General features: G+C 47.0%; 1 protein-coding gene across 1 annotated transcript in view; it reads right to left on the reverse strand.

The window, feature by feature from the left end:
• Positions 1-13,299: 13,299 nt before the first annotated feature.
• The window catches only part of CDH17 (cadherin 17), a gene marked incomplete at its 5' end in the record, with an annotated part of 140,564 nt that continues 130,865 nt past the window's right edge, over positions 13,300-22,998 (reverse strand). The window contains 3 exons of the mRNA XM_063924109.1: positions 13,300-13,962; positions 18,525-18,641; positions 22,424-22,540. Of these exons, the coding sequence (XP_063780179.1) occupies positions 13,850-13,962; positions 18,525-18,641; positions 22,424-22,540 (347 nt within the window). The remainder of the gene's footprint in view (positions 13,963-18,524; positions 18,642-22,423; positions 22,541-22,998) is intronic.

Genomic DNA, 22,998 nt, shown 5'->3' on the forward strand with positions numbered 1-22,998 from the left:
ATTTGTGGTACAGGACTGTCACTATCAGTCCAGACGCTGCCGTTTGGGTTATCCACGGCACCGAGGGTCTTTACCAGGGTAATGGCCGAAATGATGATACTCCTTCGCAAGAAGGGAGTTTTAATTATCCCGTACTTGGACGATCTCCTGATAAAGGCGAGGTCCAAGGAACAGTTGGTAGTGGGGGTAGCACTTTCTCGGGAAGTGCTACAACAGCACGGCTGGATTCTCAATATTCCAAAGTCACAGCTGGTCCCGACGACACGTCTTCTGTTCCTGGGAATGATTCTGGACACAGACCAGAAAAAAGTGTTTCTTCCAGTGGAAAAAGCCGAGGAGTTGTCATCTCTAGTCAGAGACCTCCTGAAACCGGGACAGGTGTCGGTACATCAATGCACACGAGTCCTGGGAAAAATGGTAGCTTCGTAGGAAGCAATTCCATTCAGAAGGTTCCACGCAAGGACTTTCCAGTGGGACCTGTTGGACAAATGGTCCGGGTCCCATCTCCAGATGCAACAGCGGATAACCCTGTCGGCAAGGACCAGGGTGTCGCTGCTGTGGTGGCTGCAGAGGGCTCATCTACTAGAGGGCCGCAGATTCGGAATACAGGACTGGGTCCTGGTGACCACGGATGCCAGCCTTCGGGGCTGGGGGGCAGTCACACAGGGAAGAAATTTCCAAGGACTGTGGTCAAATCAGGAGATTTCGCTTCACATAAATATTCTGGAGCTAAGGGCCATTTACAATGCCCTAAGCCAAGCAAGGCCCCTGCTTCAGAACCAGCCGGTACTGATCCAATTAGACAACATCACGGCGGTCGCCCATGTAAACAGACAGGGCGGCACAAGAAGCAGGAGGGCAATGGCAGAAGCCACAAGGATTCTCCGATGGGCGGAAAATCATGTGTTAGCACTGACAGCAGTGTTCATTCCGGGAGTGGACAACTGGGAAGCAGACTTCCTCAGCAGGCACGACCTCCACCCGGGAGAATGGGGACTTCATCCAGAACTCTTTCAAATACTGGTAAACCGGTGGGAAAGACCACAGGTGGACATGATGGCGTCCCGCCTCAACAAAAAGCTAAAAAGATATTGCGCCAGGTCAAGGGACCCTCAGGCGATCGCTGTGGACGCTCTAGTAACACCGTGGGTGTACCAGTCGGTTTATGTGTTTCCTCCTCTGCCTCTCATTCCCAAGGTAATACGAAGGCGAGGAGTGAAAACTATACTCGTGGTTCCGGATTGGCCAAGAAGAGCTTGGTACCCGGAACTTCAAGAGATGCTTTCAGAGGACCCTTGGCCTCTGCCGCTCAGACAGGACCTGCTGCAGCAGGGGCCTTGTCTGTTCCAAGACTTACCGCGGCTGCGTTTGACGGCATGGCGGTTGAACACCGGATCCTGAAGGAAAAGGGCATTCCGGAGGAAGTCATCCCTACCCTGATCAAAGCCAGGAAGGATGTCACCGCAAAACATTATCACTGCATTGGCGAAAATATGTTGCTTGGTGTGAGGCCAGGAAGGCCCCAACGGAGGAATTTCAACTGGGTCGATTCCTGCATTTCCTACAAGCAGGGGTGACGTTGGGCCTCAAATTGGGGTCCATTAAGGTCCAGATTTCGGCCCTGTCGATTTTCTTCCAAAAAGAACTAGCTTCCCTGCCTGAAGTTCAGACTTTTGTCAAGGGAGTTCTGCATATTCAGCCTCCTTTTGTGCCCCCAGTGGCACCTTGGGATCTCAATGTGGTTTTGGAGTTCCTGAAATCACATTGGTTTGAACCACTTAAGACTGTGGATGTGAAATATCTCACGTGGAAAGTGGTCATGCTGTTGGCCCTGGCTTCGGCCAGGCGTGTGTCAGAATTGGCGGCTTTGTCCTATAAAAGCCCTTATCTGATTTTCCATATGGATAGGGCAGAATTGAGGACTCGTCCTCAGTTTCTCCCGAAGGTGGTATCAGCGTTTCACTTGAACCAGCCTATTGTGGTGCCTGCGGCTGCTGGGAACTTGGAGGATTCCAAGTTACTGGACGTAGTCAGGGCCCTGAAAATTTATGTTTCCAGGACAGCTGGAGTCAGGAAAACTGACTCGCTGTTTATCCTGTATGCACCCAACAAACTGGGTGCTCCTGCTTCTAAGCAGACTATCGCGCGCTGGATTTGTAGCACTATTCAGCTGGCGCATTCTGCGGTGGGACTACCGCAGCCTAAATCTGTAAAAGCCCATTCCACAAGGAAGGTGGGCTCATCTTGGGCGGTTGCCCGAGGGGTCTCGGCTTTACAACTTTGCCGAGCTGCTACTTGGTCAGGGGCAAACACGTTTGCAAAATTCTACAAATTTGATACCCTGGCTGAGGAGGACCTGGAGTTCTCTCATTCGGTGTTGCAGAGTCGTCCGCACTCTCCCGCCCGTTTGGGAGCTTTGGTATAATCCCCATGGTCCTTACGGAGTTCCCAGCATCCACTAGGACGTCAGAGAAAATAAGAATTTACTCACCGGTAATTCTATTTCTCGTAGTCCGTAGTGGATGCTGGGCGCCCATCCCAAGTGCGGATTGTCTGCAATACTTGTAAATAGTTATTGTTACAAAAATCGGGTTATTATTGCGAGCCATCTGTTCAGAGGCTCCTTTTGTTATCATACTGTTAACCGGGGTTCCTATCACGAGTTATACGTGTGATTGGTGTGGCTGGTATGAGTCTTACCCGGGATTCAAAATCCTTCCTTATTGTGTCAGCTCTTCCGGGCACAGTGTCCTAACTGAGGCTTGGAGGAGGGTCATAGGGGGAGGAGCCAGTGCACACCAGATAGTCCTAAATCTTTCTTTAGATGTGCCCAGTCTCCTGCGGAGCCGTCTATTCCCCATGGTCCTTACGGAGTTCCCAGCATCCACTACGGACTACGAGAATTAGAATTACCGGTGAGTAAATTCTTATTTTTTACACATTACGGCAGACAGCGTCCTCCTTTTTACTAGAGATGAGCGCCTGAAATTTTTCGGGTTTTGTGTTTTGGTTTTGGGTTCGGTTCCGCGGCCGTGTTTTGGGTTCGAACGCGTTTTGGCAAAACCTCACCGAATTTTTTTTGTCGGATTCGGGTGTGTTTTGGATTCGGGTGTTTTTTTCAAAAAACACTAAAAAACAGCTTAAATCATAGAATTTGGGGGTCATTTTGATCCCAAAGTATTATTAACCTCAAAAACCATAATTTACACTCATTTTCAGTCTATTCTGAATACCTCACACCTCACAATATTATTTTTAGTCCTAAAATTTGCACCGAGGTCGCTGTGTGAGTAAGATAAGCGACCCTAGTGGCCGACACAAACACCGGGCCCATCTAGGAGTGGCACTGCAGTGTCACGCAGGATGTCCCTTCCAAAAAACCCTCCCCAAACAGCACATGACGCAAAGAAAAAAAGAGGCGCAATGAGGTAGCTGTGTGAGTAAGATTAGCGACCCTAGTGGCCGACACAAACACCGGGCCCATCTAGGAGTGGCACTGCAGTGTCACGCAGGATGGCCCTTCCAAAAAACCCTCCCCAAACAGCACATGACGCAAAGAAAAAAAGAGGCGCAATGAGGTAGCTGTGTGAGTAAGATTAGCGACCCTAGTGGCCGACACAAACACCGGGCCCATCTAGGAGTGGCACTGCAGTGTCACGCAGGATGTCCCTTCCAAAAAACCCTCCCCAAACAGCACATGACGCAAAGAAAAAAAGAGGCGCAATGAGGTAGCTGTGTGAGTAAGATTAGCGACCCTAGTGGCCGACACAAACACCGGGCCCATCTAGGAGTGGCACTGCAGTGTCACGCAGGATGTCCCTTCCAAAAAACCCTCCCCAAACAGCACATGACGCAAAGAAAAAAAGAGGCGCAATGAGGTAGCTGTGTGAGTAAGATTAGCGACCCTAGTGGCCGACACAAACACCGGGCCCATCTAGGAGTGGCACTGCAGTGTCACGCAGGATGGCCCTTCCAAAAAACCCTCCCCAAACAGCACATGACGCAAAGAAAAAAGAGGCGCAATGAGGTAGCTGTGTGAGTAAGATTAGCGACCCTAGTGGCCGACACAAACACCGGGCCCATCTAGGAGTGGCACTGCAGTGTCACGCAGGATGTCCCTTCCAAAAAACCCTCCCCAAACAGCACATGACGCAAAGAAAAAAAGAGGCGCAATGAGGTAGCTGTGTGAGTAAGATTAGCGACCCTAGTGGCCGACACAAACACCGGGCCCATCTAGGAGTGGCACTGCAGTGTCACGCAGGATGGCCCTTCCAAAAAACCCTCCCCAAACAGCACATGACGCAAAGAAAAAAAGAGGCGCAATGAGGTAGCTGTGTGAGTAAGATTAGCGACCCTAGTGGCCGACACAAACACCGGGCCCATCTAGGAGTGGCACTGCAGTGTCACGCAGGATGTCCCTTCCAAAAAACCCTCCCCAATCAGCACATGATGCAAAGAAAAAGAAAAGAAAAAAGAGGTGCAAGATGGAATTGTCCTTGGGCCCTCCCACCCACCCTTATGTTGTATAAACAAAACAGGACATGCACACTTTAACCAACCCATCATTTCAGTGACAGGGTCTGCCACACGACTGTGACTGATATGACGGGTTGGTTTGGACCCCCCCCAAAAAAGAAGCAATTAATCTCTCCTTGCACAAACTGGCTCTACAGAGGCAAGATGTCCACCTCATCTTCACCCTCCGATATATCACCGTGTACATCCCCCTCCTCACAGATTATCAATTCGTCCCCACTGGAATCCACCATCTCAGCTCCCTGTGTACTTTGTGGAGGCAATTGCTGCTGGTCAATGTCTCCGCGGAGGAATTGATTATAATTCATTTTAATGAACATCATCTTCTCCACATTTTCTGGATGTAACCTCGTACGCCGATTGCTGACAAGGTGAGCGGTGGCACTAAACACTCTTTCGGAGTACACACTTGTGGGAGGGCAACTTAGGTAGAATAAAGCCAGTTTGTGCAAGGGCCTCCAAATTGCCTCTTTTTCCTGCCAGTATAAGTACGGACTGTGTGACGTGCCTACTTGGATGCGGTCACTCATATAATCCTCCACCATTCTATCAATGTTGAGAGAATCATATGCAGTGACAGTAGACGACATGTCCGTAATCGTTGTCAGGTCCTTCAGTCCGGACCAGATGTCAGCATCAGCAGTCGCTCCAGACTGCCCTGCATCACCGCCAGCGGGTGGGCTCGGAATTCTGAGCCTTTTCCTCGCACCCCCAGTTGCGGGAGAATGTGAAGGAGGAGATGTTGACAGGTCGCGTTCCGCTTGACTTGACAATTTTGTCACCAGCAGGTCTTTCAACCCCAGCAGACCTGTGTCTGCCGGAAAGAGAGATCCAAGGTAGGCTTTAAATCTAGGATCGAGCACGGTGGCCAAAATGTAGTGCTCTGATTTCAACAGATTGACCACCCGTGAATCCTTGTTAAGCGAATTAAGGGCTGCATCCACAAGTCCCACATGCCTAGCGGAATCGCTCCCTTTTAGCTCCTTCTTCAATGCCTCCAGCTTCTTCTGCAAAAGCCTGATGAGGGGAATGACCTGACTCAGGCTGGCAGTGTCTGAACTGACTTCACGTGTGGCAAGTTCAAAGGGCATCAGAACCTTGCACAACGTTGAAATCATTCTCCACTGCACTTGAGACAGGTGCATTCCACCTACTATATCGTGCTCAATTGTATAGGCTTGAATGGCCTTTTGCTGCTCCTCCAACCTCTGAAGCATATAGAGGGTTGAATTCCACCTCGTTACCACTTCTTGCTTCAGATGATGGCAGGGCAGGTTCAGTAGTTTTTGGTGGTGCTCCAGTCTTCTGTACGTGGTGCCTGTACGCCGAAAGTGTCCCGCAATTTTTCTGGCCACCGACAGCATCTCTTGCACGCCCCTGTCGTTTTTTAAAAAATTCTGCACCACCAAATTCAAGGTATGTGCAAAACATGGGACGTGCTGGAATTTGCCCATATTTAATGCACACACAATATTGCTGGCGTTGTCCGATGCCACAAATCCACAGGAGAGTCCAATTGGGGTAAGCCATTCCGCGATGATCTTCCTCAGTTGCCGTAAGAGGTTTTCAGCTGTGTGCGTATTCTGGAAAGCGGTGATACAAAGCGTAGCCTGCCTAGGAAAGAGTTGGCGTTTGCGAGATGCTGCTACTGGTGCCGCCGCTGCTGTTCTTGCGGCGGGAGTCCATACATCTACCCAGTGGGCTGTCACAGTCATATAGTCCTGACCCTGCCCTGCTCCACTTGTCCACATGTCCGTGGTTAAGTGGACATTGGGTACAACTGCATTTTTTAGGACACTGGTGAGTCTTTTTCTGACGTCCGTGTACATTCTCGGTATCGCCTGCCTAGAGAAGTGGAACCTAGATGGTATTTGGTAACGGGGGCACACTGCCTCAATAAATTGTCTAGTTCCCTGTGAACTAACGGCGGATACCGGACGCACGTCTAACACCAACATAGTTGTCAAGGACTCAGTTATCCGCTTTGCAGTAGGATGACTGCTGTGATATTTCATCTTCCTCGCAAAGGACTGTTGAACAGTCAATTGCTTACTGGAAGTAGTACAAGTGGGCTTACGACTTCCCCTCTGGGATGACCATCGACTCCCAGCGGCAACAACAGCAGCGCCAGCAGCAGTAGGCGTTACACGCAAGGATGCATCGGAGGAATCCCAGGCAGGAGAGGACTCGTCAGAATTGCCAGTGACATGGCCTGCAGGACTATTGGCATTCCTGGGGAAGGAGGAAATTGACACTGAGGGAGTTGGTGGGGTGGTTTGCGTGAGCTTGGTTACAAGAGGAAGGGATTTACTGGTCAGTGGACTGCTTCCGCTGTCACACAAAGTTTTTGAACTTGTCACTGACTTATTATGAATGCGCTGCAGGTGACGTATAAGGGAGGATGTTCCGAGGTGGTTAACGTCCTTACCCCTACTTATTACAGCTTGACAAAGGGAACACACGGCTTGACACCTGTTGTCCGCATTTCTGGTGAAATACCTCCACACCGAAGAGCTGATTTTTTTGGTATTTTCACCTGGCATGTCAACGGCCATATTCCTCCCACGGACAACAGGTGTCTCCCCGGGTGCCTGACTTAAACAAACCACCTCACCATCAGAATCCTCCTGGTCAATTTCCTCCCCAGCGCCAGCAACACCCATATCCTCCTCATCCTGGTGTACTTCAACACTGACATCTTCAATCTGACTATCAGGAACTGGACTGCGGGTGCTCCTTCCAGCACTTGCAGGGGGCGTGCAAATGGTGGAAGGCGCATGCTCTTCACGTCCAGTGTTGGGAAGGTCAGGCATCGCAACCGACACAATTGGACTCTCCTTGTGGATTTGGGATTTCAAAGAACGCACAGTTCTTTGCGGTGCTTTTGCCAGCTTGAGTCTTTTCAGTTTTCTAGCGAGAGGCTGAGTGCTTCCATCCTCATGTGAAGCTGAACCACTAGCCATGAACATAGGCCAGGGCCTCAGCCGTTCCTTGCCACTCCGTGTGGTAAATGGCATATTGGCAAGTTTACGCTTCTCCTCCGACAATTTTATTTTAGGTTTTGGAGTCCTTTTTTTACTGATATTTGGTGTTTTGGTTTTGACATGCTCTGTACTATGCCATTGGGCATCGGCCTTGGCAGACGACGTTGCTGGCATTTCATCGTCTCGGCCATGACTAGTGGCAGCAGCTTCAGCACGAGGTGGAAGTGGATCTTGATCTTTCCCTAATTTTGGAACCTCAACATTTTTGTTCTCCATATTTTAATAGGCACAACTAAAAGGCACCTCAGGTAAACAATGGAGATGGATGGATTGGATACTAGTATACAATTATGGACGGGCTGCCGAGTGCCGACACAGAGGTAGCCACAGCCGTGAACTACCGCACTGTACTGTGTCTGCTGCTAATATATAGACTGGTTGATAAAGAGATAGTATACTCGTAACTAGTATGTATGTATAAAGAAAGAAAAAAAAACCACGGTTAGGTGGTATATACAATTATGGACGGGCTGCCGAGTGCCGACACAGAGGTAGCCACAGCCGTGAACTACCGCACTGTACTGTGTCTGCTGCTAATATATAGACTGGTTGATAAAGAGATAGTATACTCGTAACTAGTATGTATGTATAAAGAAAGAAAAAAAAACCACGGTTAGGTGGTATATACAATTATGGACGGGCTGCCGAGTGCCGACACAGAGGTAGCCACAGCCGTGAACTACCGCACTGTACTGTGTCTGCTGCTAATATATAGACTGGTTGATAAAGAGATAGTATACTCGTAACTAGTATGTATGTATAAAGAAAGAAAAAAAAACCACGGTTAGGTGGTATATACAATTATGGACGGGCTGCCGAGTGCCGACACAGAGGTAGCCACAGCCGTGAACTACCGCACTGTACTGTGCCTGCTGCTAATATATAGACTGGTTGATAAAGAGATAGTATACTCGTAACTAGTATGTATGTATAAAGAAAGAAAAAAAAACCACGGTTAGGTGGTATATACAATTATGGACGGGCTGCCGAGTGCCGACACAGAGGTAGCCACAGCCGTGAACTACCGCACTGTACTGTGTCTGCTGCTAATATATAGACTGGTTGATAAAGAGATAGTATACTCGTAACTAGTATGTATGTATAAAGAAAGAAAAAAAAACCACGGTTAGGTGGTATATACAATTATGGACGGGCTGCCGAGTGCCGACACAGAGGTAGCCACAGCCGTGAACTACCGCACTGTACTGTGTCTGCTGCTAATATATAGACTGGTTGATAAAGAGATAGTATACTCGTAACTAGTATGTATGTATAAAGAAAGAAAAAAAAACCACGGTTAGGTGGTATATACAATTATGGACGGGCTGCCGAGTGCCGACACAGAGGTAGCCACAGCCGTGAACTACCGCACTGTACTGTGTCTGCTGCTAATATATAGACTGGTTGATAAAGAGATAGTATACTCGTAACTAGTATGTATGTATAAAGAAAGAAAAAAAAACCACGGTTAGGTGGTATATACAATTATGGACGGGCTGCCGAGTGCCGACACAGAGGTAGCCACAGCCGTGAACTACCGCACTGTACTGTGTCTGCTGCTAATATATAGACTGGTTGATAAAGAGATAGTATACTCGTAACTAGTATGTATGTATAAAGAAAGAAAAAAAAACCACGGTTAGGTGGTATATACAATTATGGACGGGCTGCCGAGTGCCGACACAGAGGTAGCCACAGCCGTGAACTACCGCACTGTACTGTGTCTGCTGCTAATATATAGACTGGTTGATAAAGAGATAGTATACTCGTAACTAGTATGTATGTATAAAGAAAGAAAAAAAAACCACGGTTAGGTGGTATATACAATTATGGACGGGCTGCCGAGTGCCGACACAGAGGTAGCCACAGCCGTGAACTACCGCACTGTACTGTGTCTGCTGCTAATATATAGACTGGTTGATAAAGAGATAGTATACTCGTAACTAGTATGTATGTATAAAGAAAGAAAAAAAAACCACGGTTAGGTGGTATATACAATTATGGACGGGCTGCCGAGTGCCGACACAGAGGTAGCCACAGCCGTGAACTACCGCACTGTACTGTGTCTGCTGCTAATATATAGACTGGTTGATAAAGAGATAGTATACTCGTAACTAGTATGTATGTATAAAGAAAGAAAAAAAAACCACGGTTAGGTGGTATATACAATTATGGACGGGCTGCCGAGTGCCGACACAGAGGTAGCCACAGCCGTGAACTACCGCACTGTACTGTGTCTGCTGCTAATATAGACTGGTTGATAAAGAGATAGTATACTAGTAATATTATATATACTGGTGGTCAGGTCACTGGTCACTAGTCACACTGGCAGTGGCACTCCTGCAGCAAAAGTGTGCACTGTTTTAATATAATATTATGTACTCCTGGCTCCTGCTATAACCTATAACTGGCACTGCAGTAGTGCTCCCCAGTCTCCCCCACAATTATAAGCTGTGTGAGCTGAGCAGTCAGACAGATATATAATATATATAGATGATGCAGCACACTGGCCTGAGCCTGAGCAGTGCACACAGATATGGTATGTGACTGACTGAGTCACTGTGTGTATCGCTTTTTTCAGGCAGAGAACGGATATATTAAATAAACTGCACTGTGTGTCTGGTGGTCACTCACTATATAATATATTATGTACTCCTGGCTCCTGCTATAACCTATAACTGGCACTGCAGTAGTGCTCCCCAGTCTCCCCCACAATTATAAGCTGTGTGAGCTGAGCAGTCAGACAGATAATCAGATATATATAATATTATATATAGATAATAGATGATGCAGCACACTGGCCTGAGCCTGAGCAGTGCACACAGATATGGTATGTGACTGAGTCACTGTGTGCTGTGTATCGCTTTTTTCAGGCAGAGAACGGATTATAAATAAAACTGGTGGTCACTATCAGCAAAACTCTGCACTGTACTGAGTACTCCTAATGCTCCCCAAAATTAGTAAATCAAGTGTCTCTCTAATCTATTCTAAACGGAGAGGACGCCAGCCACGTCCTCTCCCTATCAATCTCAATGCACGTGTGAAAATGGCGGCGACGCGCGGCTCCTTATATAGAATCCGAGTCTCGTGATAGAATCCGAGCCTCGCGAGAATCCGACAGCGTCATGATGACGTTCGGGCGCGCTCGGGTTAACCGAGCAAGGCGGGAAGATCCGAGTCGCTCGGACCCGTGAAAAAAAACATGAAGTTCGTGCGGGTTCGGATTCAGAGAAACCGAACCCGCTCATCTCTACTTTTTACACATTACGGCAGACAGCGTCCTCCTTTTTACACATTACGGCAGACAGCGTCCTCCTTTTTACACATTACGGCAGACAGCGTCCTCCTGTTTACACATTACGGCAGACAGTGTCCTCCTTTTTACACATTACGGCAGACAGCGTCCTCCTTTTTACACATTACGGCAGACAGCGTCCTCCTTTTTACACATTACGGCAGACAGCGTCCTCCTTTTTACACATTACGGCAGACAGCGTCCTCCTTTTTACACATTACGGCAGACAGCGTCCTCCTTTTTACACATTACGGCAGACAGCGTCCTCCTTTTTACACATAACGGCAGACAGCGTGCCCTTTTTACACATAACGGCAGACAGCGTGCCCTTTTTACACATAACGGCAGACAGTGTGCCCTTTTTACACATAACGGCAGACAGCGTGCCCTTTTTACACATTACGGCAGACAGCGTGCCCTTTTTACACATTACGGCAGACAGCGTGCCCTTTTTACACATTACGGCAGACAGATTCCCCCTTTTTTACACATTACGGCAGACAGTCCCCCTTTTTGGAAAGAAAGGAAAGAAAGAAAGAAAATAAAGACTTATACTTACCCTCTCCGCTGGCTCAGGATCCTCAGTGCAGCTTCTCCAGAGATCCCGGGCAGGAGAGAAGGAGGAGGAGGGAGGTGGAGGAGGGAGCCGCAGCAGCGCTGTGTTATTGGTGGAGGCGCTGCTGCTGCTGTCCCTCTGCTTCACTATAGGCTGTTCTCCGCCACTGTGAATGCTGGGATGCGCTTCGCAGCGGTGGAAAACAGCCTATAGTGAAGCAGAGGGGCAGCAGCGCCTCAACCAATGAAACAGCGCTGCTGCGGCTCCCTCCTCCACCTCCCTCCTCCTCCTTCTCCCCTTACCTACAGAATGGTGTCCTGGCTTACTGGTAGTGTCATACTGCATCTACAGCAATGTGATTACCTACAGAAGGGTGTACTGTACTGGCTTACTGGCAGTGTCATACTGCATCTACAGCAATGTGATTACCTACAGAAGGGTGTGCTGGCTTACTGGCAGTGTCATACTGCATCTACAGCAATGTGATTACCTACAGAAGGGTGTGCTGGCTTACTGGCAGTGTCATACTGCATCTACAGCAATGTGATTACCTACAGAAGGGTGTGCTGGCTTACTGGCAGTGTCATACTGCATCTACAGCAATGTGATTACCTACAGAAGGGTGTCCCGGCTTACTGGCAGTGTCATACTGCATCTACAGCAATGTGATTACCTACAGAAGGGTGTCCTGGCTTACTGGCAGTGTCATACTGCATCTACAGCAATGTGATTACCTACAGAAGGGTGTCCTGGCTTACTGGCAGTGTCATACTGCATCTACAGCAATGTGATTACCTACAGAAGGGTGTCCTGGCTTACTGGCAGTGTCATACTGCATCTACAGCAATGTGATTACCTACAGAAGGGTGTGCTGGCTTACTTGCAGTGTCATACTGCATCTACAGCAATGTGATTACCTACAGAAGGGTGTCCTGGCTTACTGGCAGTGTCATACTGCATCTACAGCAATGTGATTACCTACAGAAGGGTGTCCTGGCTTACTGGCAGTGTCATACTGCATCTACAGCAATGTGATTACCTACAGAAGGGTGTCCTGGCTTACTGGCAGTGTAATACTGCATCTACAGCAATGTGATTACCTACAGAAGGATGTCCTGGCTTACTGGCAGTGTCATACTGCATCAACAGAAATGTGATTACCTACAGAAGGATGTCCTGGCTTACTGGCAGTGTCATACTGCATCTACAGCAATGTGATTACCTACAGAAGGGTGTCCTGGCTTACTGGCAGTGTCATACTGCATCTACAGCAATGTGATTACCTACAGAAGGGTGTACTGTACTGGCTTACTGGCGGTGTCATACTGCATCTACAGCAATGTGATTACCTACAGAAGGGTGTACTGTACTGGTTTACTGGCAGTGTCATACTGCATCTACAGCAATGTGATTACCTACAGAAGGGTGTACTGTACTGGCTTACTGGCGGTGTCATACTGCATCTACAGCAATGTGATTACCTACAGAAGGGTGTACTGTACTGGCTTACTGGCAGTGTCATACTGCATCTACAGCAATGGGATTACCTACAGAAGGGTGTACTGTACTGGCTTACTGGAAGTGTCATACTGCATCTACAGCAATGTGATTACCTACAGAAGGGTGTCCTGGCTTACTGGCAGTGTCATACTGCATCTACAGCAATGTGAATACCTCCCAGCTCCCTAGAATCAGGGATGCCCTGACGAAATTGGGACAGATAAGAGGTATGCTATTTTATGTATAACCTGTTTTCCTCACTGTCCAGCACAAGCACCTTATAAATAAATTTCCATTTAGACATACATTTGAAACCATAAGCACATTCTGATGATCAGGTTGTAAAACACAATAATGAGGTTACACAATGACATAAAAAAGATGACTTTTATCAAAACAAGACAGAACAATTTATAAAAGGCCTTTTATTTGTTGCTCTCACTTTTGTACAAGGGCAATGACCCTGGAAAGCCAACCCAATTCCAGCGGTGGACACTCAGGAAAAAGGGGTCGGGTGACAGGTAAGTGCAAGCCAAGTCTGTTATCCATTAGTCCATAGCAACCAGCAATCAGAACCGTGATTTACATTTTTAAACTGTTTTACAAAAATGTAATTACAAGCTAATTGGCACCTAAGGGATAGCGTCTCTTGTTTGCACTAATGTGCACAAGTGCACCAATTTCATAAATCTGCCCCTATTACAGTTTCAAGGTGGAGGGGATCATGGTTATGAAACAGACCCTTTTCTTACCTAGCGCTAAAACAATGTTGCATTAATGTAGGCGCATTATTTTGGTAAACCTAGAAAAAAACAAGACAAAAAATACTAACGCTGTATAAAAGATTGGATTAGAATGATATTTCCAGATGCTTCCGAATTCTACAATCTCCGAAAAATTCCAACAACTTTTTCCATTCTACAACCCCAAGTTTACAGTCTCCGTAGCATTTAGAGCATCACCCGCAGGTGTCTTGTTTACATTCTTCTTTTTCTTGTTGATTGAGATGAAAACAGCCGCAATGATTATACCTAAAGGGAAAAATGTAAATTACTTGAAATATACCAGAAATTAATGTGCTGATAAATGACTCCAGCTTGCAAGAATAATCAAATTCAAACAACTATTAAGTGTCCTGAATAGCACAATGACTGGTGCTGGTGGGGGAGTATTTGGGACCACATTCCGAGTTGTTCGCTCGTTGCCGATTTTCTCTATATTGCGATTAGTCGCTCACTGCGCATGCGCATGGTTCGCAGAGCGCATGCGCTTAGTTATTTTACTCAAAAGTTGGGTATTTTACTCACGGCATTACGAGGATTTTTCTTCGTTCTGGTGATCGGAGTGTGATTGACAGGAAGTGGGTGTTTCTGGGCGGAAACTGGCCGTTGTATGGGTGTGTGTGAAAAAACGCTGCAGTTTCTGGGAAAAACGCGGGAGTGGCTGGAGAAACGGGGGAGTGCCTGTCGAGCTACTCAGAGACTGCTAAGAAATTTCTATTCGCAATTTTGCGAATCTTTCGTTCGCAATTCTGCTAAGCTAAGATACACTCCCAGAGGGCGGCGGCTTAGCGTGTGCAATGCTGCTAAAAGCAGCTAGCGAGCGAACAACTCGGAATGAGGGCCTTGGAGCATAAATACCACAGACCTGCAGAACACATCTCATATTATGGGCTCATCAAGCCAGTGTCTGTGCAAGAAAATAAAGACTCCAGACGCGCTGTCACAGCCGCCAGTGAAGGGATTGTCAGTCCCAAATATATAGAAATATAAAAATAAAGAAACTGGTGCTAAATGTTGTCTCCAATAACAAAGGATGGATGGATAATTAGAAAAGAATAAAATGTATTAATAATCAATATAAGTTAAAATAACCCTAATAGATCACAGTCAGACTTCTGACAAAGCTAGGTGGCTTTACCTAGGGAAACACGTTAAGAAATATTGACTGACTATTTGCTCCACTCGTTTATGGATTTTGATATGGACTGAGGGGGTCATTCCGCATTGTTCGCTCGTTGGCGATTTTCGCTATGCTGCGATTTGTTGCTAAATGCGCATGCGCATGGTACGCAGAGCGCATGCGCTAAGTTATTTAACACAAAACTTAGTAGATTTGCTGGTGTTCGTGCGGCGCTTTTCAGTCGCACTGCTGATCGGTGAATGATTGACAGGAAAGGGGCGGTTCTGGGTGGTAACTGAGCGTTTTCCGGGAGTGTGCTAAAAAAACACAGGCATGTCAGGGAAAAACGCGGGAGTGTCTGGAGAAACGGGGAGTGGCTGGCGAACGCAGGGCGTGTTTGTGACGTCAAACCAGGAACTAAACGGACTGAGGTGATCGCAATCTTCGAGTAGGTCTGGAGCTACTCAGAAACTGCAAAGAATTATTTAGTAGCAGTTCTGCTAATCTTTCGTTCGCAATTCTGCTAAGCTAAGATACACTCCCAGAGGGTGGCGGCCTAGCGTGTGCAATGCTGCTAAAAGCAGCTAGCGAGCGAACATCTCGGAATGAGGGCCAGAATCAGCTTCCCTGATATTGGACCAACATCACTGTGGGACTCATTATTCAAAACAGCATCGATTGGGAATACCGAGTGTATCGCATGCCAACTACTCCTTTGCTGAGGATATCAAGCGCACTTGGACATACCATCAATACGGGTAAAACCAGCTGTAACCCACTAGTACCCCTAAGGGAACATTTGCAGTCCGGGATCCAAAGAATGGAGACGCTTATTAGCAGAGTATATTCATTTTATGCTTCTCAGTATTTTAGTAACATATGAATTGTGTTTAACACTGTGACCTATTAGGGTTATTTTAAATTATATTGATTATTAATAAATGTTATTCTTTTCCAATTATCCATCCATCCTTTGTTATTGGAGACAACATTTAGCGCCAGTTTCTCTATTTTTCAGTGTCTGTGCAAGGCTTATACTAGTGAGAAGGGAATGTATGGGGGGTGAAGTATGGTATGCCGGCGGTCGGGCTCCCGGCGACCAGCATACCGGCGCTGGGATACCGACCGCCAGCATACCAACAGCGTGGCGAGCGCAAATGAGCCCCTTGCGGGCTACGCGCGCCATGCTATTTTATTCTCCCTCCAGGGGGGTCGTGGACCCCCATGAGGGAGATAAAGTGTCGGTATGTCGGCTGCCGGAATTCCGGCGCTGGTATACTGTGCGCCGGGATCCTGACAGTCGGCATACTGAAGACCACCCATATGGGGAGCAGAATGGTAGGGAGGGGAATGTAGAGAACAACGAAGTGAGGAAGAGAGCATTTGGGGTGGCAAATAGGTTTAAAAGAGGCATATACTGGTGAGGAGGAAGAGATGTGGTAAACAGGCTGGTGAGTAGGAGGGCATGTGACACGCAGGATAGTGAGGAGGAGGGCATGTGACATACAGGATGGTGAAGAGTAGGACATGTGACATACAGGATGTTGAGGGGAAGGGCATGTGACATACAGGATGGTGAGGAGGAGGGCATATGACATGCGGGATGGTGAGGAGGAGGGCATGTGACATACAGGATGGTGAGGAGGGGGGCATGTGACATACGGGATAGTGAGGAGAAGGGCATGTGACATACAGGATGGTGAGGAGGCGGGCATGTGACATACGGGATGGTTGCAGAGGAGGGCATGTGACATACGGGATGGTGAGGAGGAGGGCATGTGACATACGGGATGGTGAGGAGAAGGGCATGTGACATACAGGATAGTGAGGAGGAGGACATGTGACATACGGAATTGTGAGGAGAAGGGCATGTGATATATGGGATGGTGAGTAGGAGAGCATGTGATATACATGCTGGTCAGGAGGAGGGCATGTGGCAAACCGACTTGTGAGGAGGAGGGATGTGACATATGGGCTGGTGGGGAGGAAGGCATGTGGTAAACAGGCTTGTGAGGAGGAGGGCATGTGACACATGTGCTGGTGTGGAGGAAGGCATATAACACAAGTGCTGGTGATGAGGGCATGTGACACATGCTGGTGAGAAAATGGGCATGGGGTAAATAGGCTTGTAAGTAGTAGGGCATGCGGCACACGTGATGGTGTGGAGGAGGGCATGGGTAAAACAAGCTTGTGAGGAGGAGGACATGTGACACACATGCAGGTGTGGGAGGAGGGCATGTAACACACGTGCAGGCGTGGGAGGAGGGTATATGACATATGGGCTGGTGGGGAGGATAGCACGGGTTAAACAAGCTCATGAGGAGGACACATGACACATGGGCTGGTGTGGGAAAAAGGCATGTGGTAAATAGGCTTGGGAGGAGGAGGGCAAGTGACACAGGCATTAATAACTATGAATGGGCAGTATAGGGGCTACATAATAATGGTGCAGAAATCTACAGCTAGGTATACAACTGAGCATGCAGTAAGAGTTTTTTGTTACTGCTACTGGATGACAATGGGGTTGGGTTTGGGGCATTATGGTGAGCTGCCTGTCCACCCTACCCCTGACAAGAGCTGCTTAGTACAGCTAGCAACAGAGAAGCTCTGTTATTAGGGGCAGGAGGCTGTCCAATCACCATACGTGTGTTCTTAAATCCCAACATTCCTGTTGGGAAATTAAGGGTCTATTTACTAAGCCTTTGATGGAGATAAACTCAACAGAGATAAAGGGGGTCATTCCGAGTTGATCGCACGTAGCAACTTTTTGCTGCTCGTGCGATCAACTAGACGCCGCCTATGGGGGAGTGTATATTACCATAACAGGGCTGCGATTTGTTGTGCAGCCTTGCTATGCTAAAGAAGTTTTGTGTAAAACAAGACCAGCCCTGCAGTTACTTACCCTGTGCGATGGATCCAACGATGAAGATCCCGGAATTGACGTCAGACATCTGCCCTCCAAACGCCTGGACACGCCTGCGTTCGGATCTCCACGCCCGGAAAACGGTGAGTTGACACCCCGAAACGCCTTCCTCCTGTCAATCTTCTTGCGGTCGCCGCTGCGACTGCTTTCTTCGTACACGGCATCGCTGCCCGCAATGATGCTCCTGCACAATACGGCCGCCACCCATGCGCAATGCGGCCATCGCGCATGCGCAGTTCCGACCCATTCGCACTACTGCGATGAACCGCAGCGTGTGAACGGATCGGAATGACGCCCTAAGTAGTACGTACCAGCCAATCCGCTACTAACTGACATTTCACAGGCTGGGTTTGAAAAATGACAGTTAGGAGCTAGTTGGGTGGTACTTTACCTCTGTCGACTCTATCTCCATCCAAGGCTTAGTAAATAGACCCCTTAGTTCTTTATCGTTTAAACCAGTGGTTCACATCCTTTTCCTAGTTGGGACACACCTCCCAACAAAGATGACACAGGATTAGTTTTGTTGTAACACAGTTGTTACAATTTTCTAACAAATAAAAACAGAATCATACTGAAACATAAGTATATTTGCAAACCAAGCTGAATTGCAGCTAAAATGTGTATGCAATGCTAATGGCATATCTTCAAATTATTTGAGCAGATTTCCTGTTCTTCTGAGCATACATCTCTCGCACTGTAAGTAAATATATATGTTCTACCATATGCTTTTAAAAGCTTCCAATGGGATCCTTTGCACCATAAACCAACCTATAACAGCCAAAGTTCCAAATAAGATCCCGAGAGCCATTCCAACGGACGGTTTCCCTTGGTTGCCTGGAGGCTCCGTCTCACACACATTTTTAGCCGTACAACTGCATATACGAACTGGAAGGAAAAAACACCTTATCAATAAATGTTTTCATTTTCATGGAGGACGTAACCGATCATTTAATGTTCCATAAGAGATGACATTTTTACAAAGTGTGTCTCATACCAGTTTATCTAAAAGGATCTAGAGTTTGAAAATTTGGCAAAAGTTTGCAACCTTTCTATATGCTAAAATGATGATTTGTATAATTTAAATTCAAGAAAGGAGAGAAGACCCTTTTATTTGGCACATGACCAAGCCAGTTACCACAGGGGCGCTGAATAGCTCAAACATGTTTGAGCCTAAATGGCTACACATTTATGATGTTCTGATGCTAACCTAGACCGTGAGGGGTACACAGTGAACCGGAACACAGTATTGTTCATATTGCTAAAATGACTATAAAATTTAACCATCTAAGCTTGAACAGGTGATACTTTGGGCATATGTAATAGGTTACAAGTTACAACAAGGGATGGTTTACCTTGTATATGATTGACATCCGAGATCGTCCGGTATCCTGCAACTCAGACCCTATTACATATGCCTCTTGAGCAGTTAATCACTTACGTTCACTACCCTAGCTAGCTCAATACCTGCTGAATAATTGAGACAAGCAAATTAGTAAATTGATTCCACATTTGGCACCAAAAGTTGGTGTTCCCAGTCCCTTCTTATCCACAATACAGGGCCAAAATAATTGAACATAGGTGGTCATTCCGAGTTGATCGCTCGCTTGCAGTTTTTAGCCTCCGTGCAAAAACGCTATGCCGCCGCCCACTGGGAGTGTATTTTAGCTTAGCAGAAGTGCGAACAGTTCTTTCGCAGAGTGGCTTCAATTTTATTTTGTGCAGTTTCAGAGTAGCTCAAAACCTACTTAGCGCTTGCGATCACTTCAGACCATTCAGTTCCGGATTCGACGTCACAAACACGCCCTGCGTTCGCCCAGCCACGCCTGCTTTTTTTCAAGCCCGCCTGCGTTTTTTCAAACACTCCCTGAAAATGGTCAGTTGCCACCCAGAAATGCCCACTTCATGTCAATCACTCTGCGGCAGCCAGTGCGACTGAAATGCATCGCTAGACCTTGTGTGAAACTACATCGGTCGTTGTAAGTCGTGCGTGCACATTGCGCCGCATACGCATGCACAGAAATGCCATTTTTTAGCCTGATCGCTGCACAGTGAACAAATGCAGCTAGCGATCAACTCGGAATGACCCCCATAGAGCCTAATTCAGCTTGAGTTGTAGTTTTGCAAAAAATTGTAAAACTACAACTCCTGTCCCTAGCACAGCTGCCCCGCATGCCAGGACTCCCCCCACCCACCCTCACTCCCCGCTGAAATGCGAGCGCTTTGCTAAACAGTGAAGCGCTCACATCTTAGGGTAGCCCCCTGCCTTCTCAGGCTACTGTGAAGGCAGTTGCTGGGCCGCCATGTTTTGGGTCACAGCGGCCACGGTCGCCAACACCCACAGAACACCGTAACGCCCCCCCCTCCCCCCCCCCCCCGCCCGCTGAGACTTAGACTGCGATTGCAGTTTAAGTCCTTGCACATGTGCCCAGCGGAGTGCGTGCATGCAAAGAAGTGGGGAAATCACAGAATAGCGATTTCCGCACTTCAGCAATCAGTGCTGAATCAGACCCATAGCCACAGCTACTTTCATAGACCATATATTCCACAGGGTGCAAAATTACAGTGCAGCAAAGCAAAAGTTGGAATTGAAGAATGTTTTACTGAAACGTCACACCTGTGAATTGGCTTGTTCAGCCGTTACACTCCAGTTCTGCAAATACTGCTACAAATTCACCCTTAAATAATTCGATTTTACAGAGAAATAAAGCTGGGTACACACCTGCTCGATCCACCGACCTATCTGGCAATCGGTAATTTCATACACACTTAACAATCGTCTGTCCGATGTGTCGTGCCTGACGTTACAACTGGGCATGCATTTAAATGTGCCCGCCCTGTTAAGATGTAAGTCACCGGTGGTCCCTACAGCAAGTGTATGGGCAGTATATACACAGCCAGATGGCACGATATATCTATATATCTGTAGAAATATCGGCGATTGGCTGTGCTGCACAGTCAGCACGATATGTCTGTGAATGGTGCGGTTGGAGGAGTGGTTTCAGAATCAGGCACTTAATCGCATACATTGCAGGCCATACCCTGATGGAGATTCTGCAGCTAGCATGGTGCTAGTGCAAGTCCTGATTATAAACCAATGGTTGCGACTGCAGCCGCTCTAAGTGGGCGTCACAGTGTTTGCACATTCAGACGCTCTGCTGTACACAAGAGGAATAGCTGTTACTGGCAATACATAATGTCCCAGACATGAATACGGCAAAAGACAGTAACACATTCGCAACAGTGTGCAACTCACAGTCAGCGCCCATGTGTTAAATATACATATAGGGGGTAATTCGAAGTTGATCGCAGCAGGAATTTTTTTAGCAATTGGGCAAAACCATGTGCACTGCAGGGGAAGCAGATATAATATGTGCAGAGAGAGTTAGATTTGGGTGGGTTATTTTGTTTCTGTGCAGGGTTAATACTGGCTGCTTTATCTTTACACTGCAATTTAGATTGCAGATTGAACACACCACACCCAAATCTAACTCTCTCTGCACATGTTATATCTGCCTACCCTGCAGTGCAGATGGTTTTGCCCAACTGCTAAAAAAAATTCCTGCTGCGATCAACTTGGAATTACCCCCATAGTTAACTCATTTGTTTCAGTAAACACTAAGGGGCCCATTTATTAATGTGTTTTAATTATTTGAAACTCATTGCATATAATAAATGGTGTGCCAGCCAATCAGCTCCTAACTGTCATTTTTTTCACATGACAGTTGGGGCTGATTGTCTGGAGCTCCATTTATCATAGTCAATGAGTTTTAAATAGCTAAAGCTCATTGATAAACGGGTCCCTAAATGTGTGTTTACAAGAGATACTAAATTAGGGGAGCCCCCCCTTTATATCCTTCCCCCCATTTAGTATATGGGAGGATCCCCTAAGGCCACCCTTACCACAAGCCAGAAACTGGGAAGCTAATCATGTTATAGGATTTAATCCATCTTGTCCTCATCCAAAATGCTCTGGAGAGCCCCATAGGTGAGGACTGGACAAATAGTAATATGGGATATCAGCTGCTGCGGCACTGCAGAAGAAAGGACCTTGTACCAAGGGGGTCATTCCGAGTTGATCACTCGCTGGCTAGTTTTAGCAGTCGTGCAATAGCTATGCTGCCGCCCACTGGAGAGTGTATTTTAGCTTAGCAGAAGTGCGAACGCTTGTGCAGCCGATCTCTGCAAAAACAGTTTGTGCAGTTTCAGAGTAGCTCTGAACCTACTCAGCGCTTGCGATTACATCAGCCTATTTGTGTCCGGATTTGACGTCATGCACCTGCCCAGCCACGCCTGCGTTTTTTCAAACACGCCTGCGTTTTTGCAAAAACTCCCTGAAAACGGTCAGTTGACACCCAGAAACGCACCCTTCCTGTCAATCTTCTTGCGGCCGTCAGTGCGACTGAAAACTTAGCTAGAACCTGTGCACAACCACAACGGACTTTGTACCCGTACGACACGCGTGCGCATTGCGGCCCATACGCATGCGCAGAAATGCCTATTTTTATCCTGATCGCTGCGCTGCGAAAATCGGAAGCGATCAACTCAGAATGACCCCCCAAGTGTTAAAGTAGCCATACTAATTTTATTGTATGTCATTTTCTTTACCCACTTCCATCATTGCCAGTCATATAGATTTTTAGACCATATTTCTATTTCACATATCATACCTAGAATATAGACAGTTGCTTCCATCGGAGGTCGTCCATTATCCCTAATAATTACGGGAACATTGATATTGGCCTTTGGGAACTGTGAGTGCTTCATACACAGACGAGCGGAGGAACCTGTCAGTGATTTAGGTAACACAGTTAATTTATACATTTTTATTTCATTTATTTCTTTGTAACTCCCACATATTTCTTCATTTTCCATTAAATATTTTACTAGAATTCATATAAGCCTCTAATGGTCACTTTTCTATACTGTGCTATTGTTACAGGAGTCACCATTTCCTTATGCTTCATGCTAAGTCACACAACCAATTAGATTCACTTCCTCCACATGTAGTTGATTAAGGGGGGTATTCAATTAGTGCCGTTTTTTTCGACCAGTTGAAAAAAATTCATTTTTCGCCTGTTTTTAGGTCGAATTTACATTCAACCTATTCAATGCCTACGCTGTTTTTTGGACTGGTCGAAAAATCCGGCACTGGTAAAAACCACGTTTATTGGCGAATTTGCTGCTGAAACACATGTTTTGGTGAATTTGCAGGTTTTCGCACCAATTCTTGGCACACTTTTCG

The sequence above is a fragment of the Pseudophryne corroboree genome, chromosome 5, assembly GCF_028390025.1.
Source record: "Pseudophryne corroboree isolate aPseCor3 chromosome 5, aPseCor3.hap2, whole genome shotgun sequence".
Lineage (NCBI taxonomy): Eukaryota > Metazoa > Chordata > Amphibia > Anura > Myobatrachidae > Pseudophryne > Pseudophryne corroboree.